The sequence below is a fragment of the Streptopelia decaocto genome (genome assembly GCF_964273445.1).
Source record: "Streptopelia decaocto genome assembly, chromosome: 5".
Taxonomy (NCBI): Eukaryota; Metazoa; Chordata; class Aves; order Columbiformes; family Columbidae; genus Streptopelia; species Streptopelia decaocto.
The window spans coordinates 55,293,553-55,309,568 of NC_138659.1; the positions used below are offsets into that span (position 1 = coordinate 55,293,553).

A 16,016-nucleotide genomic window follows, 5' to 3' on the forward strand; every position below is an offset into this window, starting at 1 on the left:
TCTGCTTAAAAACATATTTTGCAGTGTTACTGTGCACCACTTGTTTTTTTACATCTGATCTGCAGCTGAGCTAAAACTGCTGTAAAGCTGAACACAGGGTCGTTGAGAGCAGAGTTCTTTTTACTTACCATGGAAGTTCCTCGTTTCATTGTAGTAGAACCTCCTGCATGTATTATGTTAAGTCAAAATATTTGTAGGCCTCCAAACAATACAGAGGGTCTTTGGATATTTTAGGCAAGTGTTTCCTTAATTTGTCTTTATTTTTACTTATGAATATATATTTTTAAAATTTCTCAAGAGATCTACAAAATTCAAGGTGTTAAATGTGGAACCTGTAGTATTTGTTCTGTGTAAAATATAGTTGTTCCAGAGCACAACTGAAGGGGGAGCACTTAAGCTATTTTTGAAAACTGCGTATTTCGTGATTATACCCTGGCACGGAGGAAAGCTAAAAACATAAAAAATGAAGTTCTAAAAATTAATAGGCAAGAAATAAAAGCTACTGTGCAATTTAATACCTAGGTATACCAACAGGCAGATATGATGTATCTGGAGTACTGGAGTTGTGCTTAATGTTCATGTTGCTTATACTTATTCTTGCCTTGGTTACTTACAAGAGATGTATCACACAGCTTAAGAATGAAAGCAACAAAAGCTATCTGTGCAATTTTCACACTGTGCCCTTTCTGTTACTGGATTTCACTAGCAAGAGGTCTTTCTTTTTTCTGCAACACAGAACTTGGTGTCAGTTTACAGGTACTTTTTTTTTCATAGCTTTCGGTAGCCAGTCAGTCATAGATCCACCCATAGACCTTTACTGTAAACCAGTTATTCCCTGCCTCCTCTTCCTGCTAGCATTTCAGCCCCGAAGTTAAGGAGTTTGAAACTTAAGACTTCCCTTGAATTTCTTTGGTAACATTCAACGTTTAGTCAAGACTGGAAACAATGCTTCGGGTGATTGTGGAATCTGCTACCAATATCCCTAAAACCAAGTTTGGGAAACCAGATCCTATTGTTTCTGTTATTTTTAAAGGTAAGGAAAACTGTCATAAATGTACTCAGGGAGAAGGTTTTTCTGAAGGATAGTGCTCTATGTAAGTATTTTAAAAGCTGAGGAAACGTGTTACATCTGATGTAACTTTAGTGAAGCCTTTTTAATTAGAGACTGGAGTTACCTGAATGAAGTTTAAACTGGGTGGAGTGCAATGGTCTTTTCTGGCCAGCAGTGCTTCTGTTTCAGGATCCATGTTTTACAAGCTTTTGCAAAGCCTTAACCCTTGGCTTTAAAAACTCAAATCTAATGGCATAGATAAATCTACTTCTAGTTCTGGTACTGAAGTTTACCTTGTTGTGTTCCATCTGAAAAAAATCATTGCCCTTTCTTGACTGCTTTGCACAGACACAGCTCACTGTTAACACCAATTTTTATGGTAACTGGTTTATTATTATCAGCATGTTGAAATACAGTAGTACCATTACTGAAGGTGTTTGGTTTGTGTTTGGGGTTTGTTTGTGTGTTTGTGGTTTTGGGTGTTTGTTTTTGGTTTTGTTTTTTGGTGTTTTTTTAAATGAATTGTACTTTAAAATGCCTGTTAAGTTTATTTAATTTAAAATAAAGATTTAAAAAGGAAACCACATTTTATGCTTTCATTGCTTGTCAGACAGATATGGGAGATGGACAAAACATTTACATGTAAAGCTAATTGTATTTTTTCAGTGTATTTTACCTGTTGCCATCATTTCCTCACTTGGCTAGACTAAAGGAACTTGATTTCAAGTATTGGTTTATCTTTAAAGTGGAAAAATATCCAAGCAATTTTGGATCATTTAATATGCTAAACAGTGACAAATGGTAATCTTAATTCCTGGTGACTGAGTTTCCTAAGTGTGCAATGAAATGGAAATGGGATTTCTTAAGGTATGCAAAATCATTGCAGAGGTTTGTCACCTTCAGAAGGCAAATCTGAAATCATGACATTTTGCTGGAGGCTGGAAAAGGACAAAGCATTCTGTTTCTTTCTCTTTTTCAAGGTGTTGTGGGTTTGGTTTTTTTTTTACGCCCCTGTGTGTTCAGACAAGTGATTGACCCTGGCTCAGCACCTTTTGGAACTTCCTAATTATTAAAATATTATTTTATTTGCCTTGCAAAAAGTGCTGTTACTGATGTACTTCAATTTCTCTTTTTTGTTCTATTTTTTCTGCTGCTTCTTTTGCATTCATATGGTCTTATCAATTCCTTCTCCTTCTTTCCTGTCACAGTTTTGCTTTTGTGTTACCTCTCTTCCCGCAGTTTCATACTCCAGAGTTGGTTTATGCCTTCATTTCTTTATGCCTTAGGTGTCTGTTTAATTCCTCCTTGTAATCCTGTGTTCCAGCTGTGTGCTCTAATGCAATTCAGTCCTAGCTAGTAAATAAAAGTTACTGATTTTTTTTTTTTCCTGCATTGCTGGATTTGTTTCTCAATCTTTCAGTTATCCAAACACAGGAATTGGACCACAGACATTAAAGGAATGAGTTTATATGTATCCTTTATGTGCTATAACTGGGAGTTTTAATGTTCACAAACATTCTTAACCATTGTCTTAAATACAATGTCATAATTGTGACCATTTTTAGTAGGATATTTAGTTTCTCATTATACCTGCCACTTCTTTTTATGTGGATTTACTGCATAACAACAATCTGATTTTTTTGCTTTCTGTCCAGACTGATTCAAGGGGGGCAGAAAATTTTAGAGTTTTGCCACCTGTTGAGCAGTTCTGATTTAATGTGTAAGTGGAGTAGCTGGTTGCCAGGTACAAGGGTGTAGGGATTGTATCTGAAATGTGTTGAATTTCTGGTTGTTTATAGATATTTTTTTTTTTATATATATATACCCGGTTAGTGTGTAGAGATGGAAAACCAGTCTTACTTTTGCGAAGCTATATGTCAAAGGGCAGCAGTCTTTAACAGTAGTCCATACCCACTGTAGCTCCTGAGGGACATAAAAAAACCCAGCTGGGAGTTTATTTTCCAGACTGGGACAAACTCAGGCATTTGTAGGATTTTGGCCACAGCCCTGCAGTACATTTTCATGTTTTTGTTTGAATCTGGAGTTTTCTTGGAGAAGTCTTAGAGAACAGCACTCATCTGACAGAACATTGCCGTAGAAGTTGAGATTTCATTGAACAGTGTTTTGTTTGTTAGCTTTTTCAAACTTTAACTTACATAACCTTTGCTGATGTCAGGTTCAGTAATTTTAAGACTTAAATGAAAACACACAGTATCTCTCAGGATTAGACCTTTACAGCTGTGAAGAAAAAGGCCATGATCCTACAACTATTAATATATAAGTGAGTCTGCAAGCACTTTATATGTTAACACACCTATGTTAGTATAGTTTCATCTATGTATAGAACAGACTTCATCAAATTTGTATAAATGAGCTAGTTATAGACTATAGTCAGTACATTTAATACAGTGACATATATTAGGTATATACTAGAGGAAACAGGCAGCTGTTTCTGTTATGATATCTTAAATAGAGGGGTTTTGTGCAAGTATTTAATTTTTTTTTTTACACATTTATGTTCAGTCCAGTGGGATGAAACTTTTGTTTGCTTTAAGAACAGCTCACTGTTCAAAGAGAACTACACCCTCAGAGTAAATGAGTATTGCTGTCTGAACTGGGTGCTGTTACTGCAGAATTCTGAGTTCATTGTCACTCTGTTTGATACAAATTATGCGTCAAATTAATATTAAAAACTGTTGCCATTTGCTCAAGTGGCACTAAGTTGTAATGATTAAACTGGTACAATTCTTTTGGTTTGTAAGAAATATCAAACTGGAGGAAAATGTGTCAGATTCTTGTCTTCGGGTGTAAAAACTGACACAAAAATTGCTTATGTGCAGTCAACACTAGGATGTTTAGTGCTTTGATCATTCCTTTTGACTGCCTCAGTCAGCTTTATGCATTAAAAAATGAAGTGAAATGGCATTCAGTTTGGTTGGGCCAACTTTAATAAAATTTCTTTTTCCGTTTGTGCTTAATCTTAGAGCTTTCCAGCAGGCCTGCAGTAGTTCGTATCTATGTTAGTTTATATTTCTGTGTATAAAAGAAAATATTATTAGAGTGTAATTATTCACTAAGTCTATATTTTCTGTTTTGCAGAGACTTAAATTACCCTAACTTTAATTTCCTGGGTTTTTGAGGTCTGCCTGTTTGATCCTGCAGTTGCTGCCACTGTGCAATCCTAATTCTTCATTCACAAAAGTTTTATGGGAAACTTAGTGAACTGAAATGTGATTCTCTCTTGAATCTTAGACATAAGACTGTTCTTGAAGGTGTTTGCATCTGCTATTCCCCACCTGCTGAAATTGATGAAAAAGCTAGGTATAATAGAAGAAAAAATTTAAGATGTAACCAGTGGTTGCTTTGTGGTACTCTGATTATCTTTATCATGATGGAGCAGTTCTTATTTAAACAGCTCATCTTGAATTTTTTTTGGAGACTGTCATCTTGTTGACTATCACCAAGTTCTTATAGCATTCATTTCCACTTGAGAATATTAAACAATATGTGATAGTATAATGTTTCTTTCAAAATAAAGGAAATAATTATTTCTTGTACAGTGCCAAGGTTATTGTAATTAGTTTTAAAGAAACAAGTATGCAAAGTGTTCTACCTGTATCCATTATAATTTCTTACTCTTATTTCTTGGTAGGGCTAAACTTAAAATAATGACTGGCCCTATCTTACAGTTTATTCTGATGTGGTTTACAGTCTTGGCTACAGTAGCTGGATTCATTACCAGTAGAAGAAGGCAGCCTGAGGACCTGGAACTTATGTGATCTCCTGGAATAACTGGACAGTTCATTTTACCCTGCTTGACAGAGATTTCTTTCGGTGGGAAGAAGAAAGCTCTTTGCCAACAGTTAAAAAAAACCAACCCACAACAACTAAACCACCAGTGCATTAAAAGAATCATAAAACATGTAATAAAAAGTCAGTAAAGTGAATAAAATACATGAAAAGTACATGCTCAAGCAATGTGAATGCTACACTCAGATTGACTAAAATTACCACTAAATCCCAATGTAAGATGTTTCCCAGTGTTTTTCATCCAACTTTCACACAAATGCATAACACAAAAAGTATTTTTCTCAGTGTAAACTAGAATATGCGTATTGTTAGTGATATCGTAAGTCTTACTCTTGTATTTATAAAAATAGGTATCCCAGAGTGCAAAATTTTATTCCTTGTCAAGAATTGTCTTGACTGTTGTTCAAGCCAGGGCTTTCCTTACTTTACAGAGTTACATATGAGCTTAGGCAGGGATCACAGGACTTTTATCCGTTAGTTCCCTCAGGATCAGGTCTGTGATTCACTACCTCCTTTACAAACAACTTTTTCTTTTTTCACCAGCACTGAGAACATCTTTTCCCTGACTTTCAGCTCTTGTTGGTAGAGGGACCAGTGCCAAACCCCACATATTGTGGGATATTCAATTTTGAAAATGCTTTGTCTCCTATTAAGTAACATGAAGGTCAATTTCTCTTACAAGCATGTTAATTAGCTCTTTGTTCCGCAAAATGCGGGTCCACAGCATGGTATGTTATGAATGCTCTTTCCTTTGTGGTACAATGTGAGTCAATATCCTGTATAAATTGTAGACAATTCCTGTTACATAAATGTGAGTCAGTTCTCGTAATTTGCAGTATAAGCTGGTTTTTCTTCTTGCAGCACATCCCCCTCTTGTCCAATAAAAAGAGCCACCACAGTCTGCTGCTTCAATAGTAGGTAGATGAACTTGCCCATATAGCAATCTTTACTCTTGCTTCCCAGTCAATTGCAGTGTTTTCCTGGCAAAGTATAGCTGTAACTTGCAAATAATAAAAATGCTATTGCGTTTTCAGTAGTCCTTACATACGAAGAGTGTGTCTGAAATTTATCCTTCTTGTGGTGGCTGAGCATTTGATAGATTGCCAGTTAGTTTACTGACTACTTAAATATACTCATTTGCTATCACTATTCTATGCGATTTCTGTTTAGAGAGCTGCATGTTTGTTGGTGTTCTTTTGCACTTCTGAGCGCTGTGTCAAGATTTGTTCTCCGTCAGAGCTCTATATATATAGTGCTACCAAAAAGCAAAAATAAGCCATGGCATGTTACTTGCTTTGAACCTGTTGTAAGAACAGTATTTTGTTTCCATTTTTAATAGTTGAGGGGAGCCTGCACAGGGCCTCTGCAACACTGTATTATTCTCCAAACTATATATAATTTACACCACACCCCACACTGTCATGATTTGTAGGTTGACCAAATGCAAATTTTACCATGAAGTATGGAAAATTTATAATTTTTAGACTACAGTAAGTGTTAGTGAAGTGATCTGCATAACCTCTGGAAACCAATTTTTTGAGGAAGGACTGCATTTCCTCTTATAGACATGTATATTTCTGCTAGTATTTGCTCATTTAAAGGAGAAAGTGCTGACACTGTATGCATATCTTTTTTTTTTTTTTCCAAGTGATTTTATTTCAGAGCTGAACACTTGCAAGTATTTTGTAACTAGGATGTGGTAAATGCATAACACATTGTCTTTAGTACTGACGTTCATCACTTTGAGGTTACTGGTTGGTTTGATGTGTTTAAGCCTTTTAGTCTGTCTGCTATCATCACTAGTGAAGTTGCAGTCAAGAGTCATAAAAGGTTGAGAAACCTAAACACAAATTTTGCTTTTTGGGAATACGTCTAACTATGGTTAAACAAAACAGAATAAAAAGCCTCAGCTACTAAAATTGCCCAGGGGACTTCTTGATTTTAAAATGTGCAGCTACTGGAAGAGACAAAAAGAATTGGAACATTTGATTTAAAGCTCAAACTTTCTTTTGAAAAGTGAAAGGAAAAATTGTGATATTTGTGTAATGCTTTAGCAAAACCAGATCATCATGCTTTGTTTGTGTTTGCAGATGAAAAAAAGAAAACAAAGAAAATTGATAGTGAACTTAATCCTGTTTGGAATGAGGTAAATTTTTTTTAATCAATCCTTGGTCTTTTTTAAGACAAAATGCTTGTAAAATTGGTAAGTCAATTTCTACAGTTGTGAATATCAGTTAGAAACAGGAACTAGTCATATGTGTTCTTTCAAGGTGTTGGTAAATGCAGGTGAATGGATTCATCTTGCAACGTATTACAATTCATTAAGTAATGTTTTTATGTAAAAGTGGATGGATATCTGTTGAGTTAGTTTGGGGCCTGGTTTTGCTCCATCTTACTGTGGACCAAATGATACTCAGCCATTGCTTAGCCACATTGATCCTTCATTATATACTAGGAGGAAACCCTACAGAATTAGAATGAATCTTGTACTGAAGTTCCTTGTGGTTTATTTGTGGGGTTTATTTATTTTGCATCTTCAGTAAGGTTTTTCTTGGGGAAAATGCTTTCTTAGTAGCATGTTTTTCACAACCAGAAATAAAAGTTAAAGATTATTCTTACATTTTGTAATTAGGAATACAAAGAAAGGGATTCTACAAATATTTATCTAAATTAAACAGCAACTGACTCCAACCAGTATTGCAGGGGAATACTACCAGATCTTATGAAGGACAAGAAAATATTTATGTTAGGTTGAGGAAGTGGAACTGTAAAAGAGATAAATGGCTTGGATTAAAAAAAAAACAGTTATTTTTCTGTTACTATTACTAGTAACTAGCAAATCAAGAATGTACTATGAGCATGTTCCCAGATTTTTAACTTAAGTTTTGCAAATTTAGGTCTGTCACTAAATGCAAAATTTATTTCTGAATGATTTTGTTGTATATACTGCTCTGCTGTTAAATAGCTTGCATGTTACTTGTAATTATAATTTGATTTTACTCTTTTTTTTGTTCAGATTCTTGAATTTGACTTGAAAGGAATTGCTCTGGATAATTCATCTTCCCTGACAATTATTGTGAAAGATTTCGAAACAATTGGACAGAACAAGTATGTTGATTGATTTTTTTTTTTTTTTTTTTTTTTCACCAGTGTTAAACACAACTTTCAATACAGTCATCCAGGGAAAAATGGAACTGATGACTGCTGGAGAGAAATGATGGATGGAAATAGATGTTTTCTGATGTAATACCTACTTGTAGCCTATAAGCCAGTCGACTTTCCATCTCTCACCAGTTGGATTTTTACTCTGAAGCAAAGTGTCAGCTTTCTTTTTATGCTATATTTCAGACATGCCGAAGCTAAACTCAAGGAACTTTTTAGGTATTTAAGGCAGAATTTGGGTAAAACATAGATCCCCTGACCTGTTACTGTCATTTGAAAACCACAGCTGCTGTAACTGGATCTATGCCACTACAGATACCTGGTGCAGTTCATCATCTTGCAGAATGGTGCAGGGCAGCACAAAAAACTACATAATAAGTGTCCAGAAAGTAGTTCTGAGGAACTTGTAATTGGCATTCTCAGAGCACAGCTAACACAAACCACCAAAAATTACAAAATGCAGTTAAGTCTCTTAATGATCTTTAAAAATCTCCCTGAGAGGCTGTATTTTGAGGAAGGGGGGAAACCTAAGTTCAATTTCCTATCTTGTCTGGGGGGAATGAATTCATAGACTAATCTCCTGGGACACTGACTTAATCATCACAATAAATATGTTGGATAAAATAAAAAGTCTGTTTTGGGAATGGAATCTGGGTTTCTGTTTGGGGGGAGGGTGGTGGGGGTTTTTTGTTTGTTTTTGTTTGGTTTTTTGTTTTTGTTGTTGTTGTTGTTGGGGTTTTGTGTGTGTGTGTTTTTTGTTTTTTAAATCTATGAAATGTCATGTTCCTACTGTACTCTTCCTGGCACAATGAATCATGAGTTCTCTACATGGTCATTAAAAAGCTTGAACTTGAAAGCAATAGTAAATTCTACAAGATCACCTTGCAGAACTCTCTATTGATGTCAGATGTGAGAGTAAATTCTCTCACACTGAGGAGGGAGGTGAATCTGTCTCCAATTGTTGGCCAAGTGTTATAAACCTCAGGCTCCTTGTGTATATGGAAGACGGGCAATTCTGTTGCTTCCTCCTCTTCTGGTTATATGTTTCAAACATTGTTTAAAAATGGATTGAGGTTTTTTTCCTTGGCTGGTGAGGTTTTTTTGGTTTGGTTTGTTTTTTTAAGAAAATAATGTAGTTTGATATTATGAGAGTCTTTTGTGAAAAGTAAATTGAAAAACCTCAACAGAGGAAGAAAATGGATATCCAGCTTCCCATTCCTTAGAGGAGGACTCTGTTATAAAAATGGGAGGCTTCTGAGAATTGTCTTTTCTGACATTCATTTATTGGAAAGTAGAAGCAGACACTCCTACTATCAGTAAAGGATCAAGAGCTTAGGGTCTTCAGCAGATAGAAATACCCATTTTCATGATGTCATTTTCAATGCCGTACCCATTTTCAACATGCAGGAATTTAAGGCTCTTTCCCTCATGTACCATTTCTGTTTTGGTTAGTGCTGTTAGTGCATGTCGATAGCCTTGAATCCTACTCTAGAAGTCTAAACTCTACCAGTGCAGAATGTACAGCACCTATATACCTAAAACTGGGCTCTGCATTTTTCAGACATCTAAAAATCAAGTGTTACTGGTTCTGAGGCTGCAGATCTTTTTGTGTATGGGCCTTTTTTTTCATTTGTGAGAGGCTAAACTGAAGTTTCATTCATGCAGTTTGTTGAGTCCTCAGTGCTCAGATGAAAACTTCTTCATGTAGTAGTAAGATACTTAGTTTTGACAAAATCAGGTTTTATTTTTAATTTTAGAAAACTGAACACAAACAAATAGCAGCTGTATCTACATGTGCCTGGAAGAATATCACACAAAAGACAAATAGATTTCCTTCAACTAAAAAATGAAAAATACATCTATTTTTTCTACACATAAAGTAATTAGAGCAGAAAAGATGCACGGACTATAATCTTCTGGAAATTATTGGGCAATTTTTTCATTTAATCTTGCTGTTGAAGACACTGAGAAAGGAGGCACCTTGAATTGAGGATTGTATCTGTATATGAAAGGAGATAACATTATAAAATGTTTTAGAGTACTGAAATGCTGTCAGGTGTCCATGTTGGCATTTAAACATTTTTTGTAAGCTTATACTTTTACAAAATAGGAACATATACTAAGTAAGCACATAAATAATTAAGGTGTCTTCTTCAACTAACTTTTAAGAGCAGTCTGTGTTTTCTCAAACTTTTTTTTAATAAGAATAGATTTGTTGCTATGAATTGAGTTGGTAAGACCTTTTGACCGTGGCCACTGAAAAGAAATTGTTGCCATGAAAGATTAAAAATGTTATATATGGCAACAGTAGAATTCAATCATTACACATTCTATTAAAAAGCATAGTATATAAACTTCAGTAAAGATGAAGAGTAATTTTTGTCATTTTGAACTAGACTTTGGGGTTCCTGCTGTATTTGTGATGAAACAAATACATAATGCAGATTCTAACCAGTTTTATATGGTTCTGAACATAAGATTGGAGTATTTTGGTTTATTTTTTTTAAGTATCTGGAGTTTTGTAGGATTTAAGCTTTAAGTTTATCAGAATTGGAGGTGTACAGTATACTTTAAAGCAATACATGCACATCATTTGAAGGAAGAAGATATAAGTTACTGGTTGAAATTGTTAGCAACCTCTTGTGTTTTGCATGCCATTTGTTTTCTGACTCATCACAAAGAAATAAACCTGGTCCCTAAAATCAATTGCAGGAAAAGGGTAAGGTCTTGGGTGGCAGCAAGCTAATCAGAAGATAATCTACAGCAGGGATAGAGTGTATTATTTTGTGTTGAAACATGGTTGTACTAAAAGCTCTGGCAAAGCCTAGGAGTTCTTTAACACACATAACAAGATAAAGTTTCTTCAATATGTTTAATCTTTAGTTATCCTATAGTGGTTAAGATCTACCTATTTCTGCTTAAATCACAGGATTTTTGTCTAAAAAGATAAATATGTACATTTGGACAAGCATCACTCATAGAGGTTTTTTTTTAAATCTGTGCAGAAAAAAAGAACAGCTTATCAAAAATTATATCCCAGTTCCCTACTTCTTTGTATAAAGGAATAGATTTTAAACAAGGATCTGTTTCTCTGTTTGCTGCACTCTCACGCTCTCTCTTTTCTGTCAATGCCAAGCTGGCTGTTGCTGTTTTGAAAGGGAGCATGGTATCACATCATCTTTCCTTTTGTTGTTGCACATTCATATATTTGATGACACTGAAGTAGGTATACATTCATATTTATTGACAGTAGTCCACTTCCATTGTTAGCTTATCTTTACTACTTTCTGCCTCCTCCCAGTATGTGAATTCAGTTCTTTACAATACTCTTAACAGCTCTGTCGTAAAATCACTGTGAGTCAAGCTGATGCCCCCAGATCTCTCATTCTTGAGATTCCTGTAGGTCAGTAAAGCGGGAACATATTACATGCTTCTAACTTTAGGGAAATCCCAGAAATCCCAGAACTTGATATAGGAGAGCTTACCAGTAATCAGAATTTTGTAATGGATTTTATAACATATCAGAAAATAAAGGAAGGCATTTGGGATTTTTTTTCAACCATATTTGTAAATATCATCTGGACTCATATATGTAGTGCTTAACCTCCAGCTTGTGCAAATGCCTGTTTGTTTTTCTTGGATTTCTGCACTGAAGTTGTCCACCACTTACTTATTCTGTGTTCGATTTAAAAAGGAAACCAGTAAAATTCTTTGAGAAAGTGACTTCTGTGTGTGGAGCTGTGCAAAAATATGTAGAGTCCATACTAAAGACAGAGCAAAGTAATGCTTTTTGAAAATAAATCCGTGATAATGGCTACATATTTGCAAGGTGTGATGTGTTTGGAAGGGCTATTGGCAGGGAAACAGGATAAGGGGGTGTGAAGTGGGAAACAGATGAGTAGGCTTCCTGACTGTAGAAAGATAATAGAAAATGTCACCTATTATAATGACAGTTTTTTAAAAAGGGAGGTAGGGGAGTGAGGTCTGGACAATATTATATTAGTTTTTAGTTGTAAATTTGATGTTAACTGAAGTCTTTCATAGGTAAAGGTCCATTATTCCAGAAACCCAGTGTTTGGCGTGTACTTTCAACATTATTAATGAGTAGACCTGTTAACTTGCGAGGTGTATCTGGTGTTTAAGTGAGATTTGAGGGTTCATGTTTTTATTTTACTTTAAAGTCTCGATTGAATTGGGATTTAGTTTTTGACTGTAAAGGATACACGTGAGGGACAGCGTCACCTAAGAAAGAGCACTGAGAAGAAACTCCACCATATCTTTAGCATTATTTTCTCTTCTGGAGGAAAATAAGCAGTGGGGATTGTTCTTGTTATTTTCAAGGATGGCAGCTTTTTCTCCAAGGTTCTGCCCCCTTTGCTACAGTGTAGGCTAGAAGCAAAACAGTATGTTTCTCAACCCAACTCCCTCTGTCCAGCTGCTCACTCACAAAGCTCCCAGCCAGTCCACACTCTGCTGTTCCACGCTCTGCTGTTCCATGCAGGGTGGGTTACTCCTGACTAGTTCTGGGCACCTGCTTCATCGCTGCACCTCAGATGTGACTACAGAACCCACACTCCCCTCTAGAATGACACAGCAGAAGATTGTGATATAACCTGTGATTTGTTGCAGTTCCTAGAAACTTATATAGTTGTTCATCCAGCCTGTTCTCATGCTGATGCAGGAGGAGGAACACAGTGGATGTTATTCTGTTTTTACGCTGTGCCAAAACACTTAACTCATCGCTTTGGCATGTTTCTGTAAATCAACCCCGAAAGAACATCTGAATATTTTTCTGTTTCTTTTTTCCTGGAGATAGAATTTACTGCTTCATTTACAAGATCGCTAAACTTTTGCAGATAGATTAAATGAGTGCTGTTCATGGTAAAAAGACACAGTCATTGGAAAAGATAAACAAAGCAAACCACACTGACATATGTGCAGACAGACCATGACAGGAATAAACTAGAGAGGACTCATATGATCCCTGCTTAGCTAGATTTTCCAGCAGAAAGATGGTTGAAAAGAGAGCACATCTGTTTTCTATTATGTCTAATACTGTTAGTAAAAAGATTTCAAACTCTCAGAACACAGATCTTTATGCAGTTAGAAAACAAACACAAACCCCCAATAACTTCAGTTGTCCCTGTGAAGTTAAAAAAAAAGTTAACGGGAAGTTACAGTCGTGTCTGAATGAACTGATTTTCATTCTGTTTGAAAGACAGTTGGGATTGTGTGTTTCCCCAGGTTCTTTGCATAGTTAGTAACCTAGCGACACAGAGGAAAAACAGGCTGGGCACACCCTTTTCTCAAGCAGAAAAATGCAGCCACAAAAGAACTGTGCAGCAAATTATTTAATAATTTTAAAGTATTTTCTGTAGTTAAATGATTTTTAGATTGTTTGAATCCTCCTACAGCTCTGACCTTTTGTGTGGATTCTTTTCCACATCAGCGTGACCATGCATAGTTGGAGGTTTTCCCTGCGTACGTTGTATGCAAGATCCAGCCTGGTTATGATTCACTTTTGGGGCTTTCTGCCACATACAAAATAGTATCCATGGTTTTTTTCTTTTTAAAAGTTTGTTCTTGCAGAGAGTATTATCACATAACTAAATAAGATAGAAATAGTTGGTTTGCTCTTAATAAGAATTTTAAAATACAGCACAAATAACAGAAGGTGGGTGTTGGGTCATGTAGCATAAAAGCTGTGATGGAACGTATACAACTGAGAAAGAAAGGTTGAGTGTAGCAATTATAACTGCAGTGAGGGATCAGGTTTTCTGATGAGAATAATCAGTATAAACCTCTGCCAAAATAAGCCCTTAAAAATAAGTCGAAAGAATTTAAATGCTTGATTCTCAGGGGATTAAAATCACTGGGCTTCCAGTAGAAGTAACATTTAAGCAGCTGAAGGATGCAATATGCTAAATAATATAGTATAAATTGCTGCCTTCAAACAGAGGAGGAGGAATAAAATGGCTGATACTGTGAGTGAACATTTCCAGATCCAGGCATGGGTGTGAAGTTTCACTTCTTTTGGTTATTTGGGCAGCTAACAGGAAGTGGTAACCACAGCACTAACGGATTAATTAGCTTTGGCACAAATGCAACACTGTGTTTAATAGTTGGTCATCACTGATTTCATCCTGATACACTAAGTATTTCCCTTTGATTACTGGGGGAAAGTATTACAGGCCTAGTACTGATAAGGTATATTTAAAGTGGTTTAAAATCTGCTTCTAAATGTATATTTTGCATTTATCTTTAGCATATTATTCAGTGGTAGATGAGAATGTTTAAACTGCTTGTGGCAGGACAGGGTTTTTTGCTTCACTTCTGCAAAGCTGGAAGGGTTTGAGACATGGTTGACTGGGCACTATACATATACAAATCTTAGGGGTGGCCAAAAAGGTACTTAAGTAGAGTTAACAAGCAATACTCATTTGCTGTCAACTGCCAAAACAACTGGTGAACAAAAGATCAGAGGATGTATTGAGCTATTCTGAAAGCAGAAGCTATCCCACTTGATGGTGTCGAGAGACCAGTGTGATCTGGAATTAATTGGGCAAATGTTGTTTGCCTACACAATAGGAAGAAAGCTGAAATAGCTCCAGCAAATAGCAGTATCCTTTGAGGATGAATAGGTGACAGAAAGTCTTTTCAGCTGTGCTGAAAGGAAAGGACTCATCACCTTGAAAGTCATGACTTCAGAGAGAGAGATTGCATGCAGTCCTGCCTGAAGGTAAAAGCCTTCAGAGTTCAGAGGAACAGAGCAACTTAACAGTAGTGGTGCAGTGAACTGGGGGTTTAGTTACATATCAGAAGTGCATACAGTAGCAGACCTTGCAACAAAGCATTAAACATCAATGAACTGTTAAGGGATGTGGTGTCGCAACAACAGCTGCTGCTATATCTGATTTAGCTGATGTGGTCTTACCTGACTTAGCTAAAGATTAGAGACCTGAGAGAAGCATCTCAGAAAAAGTCTTTCTTCAAGATCTGTACAACAAAATGAGACCTAGTGTTGACCTTGAGGCATTACTTGTTACTTTTAAAAATACTGCTTCAGCCACTTGAGTAGCTGTATGATCCAAACAAGACTGGACATTGTCCTGGGCAACCTGTTCTAGCTGACTTTACTTGAACAGAGGGGTTGGACTAGATGATCTTCAGTGGTCCCTTCCAACCTCATCAGTCCTGTGGTTCTGCCAAGGGAAGGGTGAAACATCCCAAATCCAGTGAACAAGACCACTTCAGGGGAGGCAAAAGACTGACGACCTGAAGCTTAGAAGTAGGCTAAGATAGTGTATAGGCTGAATATTAGATTTATCACTCTTTCTAGAGTGGAAAAAGACTGGAGACTATTGTTGCCCAACCTGCTAATGGAGGGAGAAACAAAGGACTTTAGAGGCAACTAGTAGCGAGCAAGTAGTCTAACTTCAGTTTCCTGAAGGTGATCAGAATTTTAGAAACAATTACTTTGTATTCAAATGCATGCACAATTATCATTTGCACAAGACTGATGAGGATACATAAATGGAAACTTATGATGGAAAATTTCAGCAGCGCTACTATTGAACAGCTGTTCTTGAGTTAATGTCACCAGATAGGTGGGTGTGGTTGCTGAAACACTCATCCACATCATGTGAGACTGGGCGACTTCTTAACTGAAGTGCTTTTTAGAGTTAACGTAAATTACTCCAGCTCATATCAAATCGAAGTAGCAAGTGTGCAAATCTTTTTCTACCCATGTACATAGGAAAATATTTTCTTGGCCTTTCTGTAGAATCAGATTTGGCTGTTGGTGGTAGTCTTGCTGGGTTTTTCCCTTCTCTGTTATTCTCAAATGGGAAGGCATAGTCACAACTGAAGGATTTGGGGAAAATAAGAGTATTTGGAATTGAAAGTTTTTACTGATTAATTTTGCACTGAAGGGAAAGGAGTGAAGAAGAGTTTGTTTCTGTCAGTATCCAGCTATGTAAATGAAATTCCAGCA

General features: G+C 36.2%; 1 protein-coding gene across 2 annotated transcripts in view; it reads left to right on the plus strand.

Moving 5' to 3' along the window:
* Positions 1 to 858: 858 nt before the first annotated feature.
* Positions 859 to 16,016, plus strand: part of MYOF (myoferlin) — a 70,434-nt gene continuing 55,276 nt past the window's right edge. For both annotated transcript variants that reach the window (XR_014184132.1, XM_082053500.1), the window contains exons 1-3: positions 859 to 1,033; positions 6,952 to 7,007; positions 7,878 to 7,969. Coding sequence is in view for 1 of the 2 variants with exons in the window: in XM_082053500.1 (XP_081909626.1) it covers positions 946 to 1,033; positions 6,952 to 7,007; positions 7,878 to 7,969 (236 nt within the window). In the remaining variant the exon portion in view is untranslated. The remainder of the gene's footprint in view (positions 1,034 to 6,951; positions 7,008 to 7,877; positions 7,970 to 16,016) is intronic.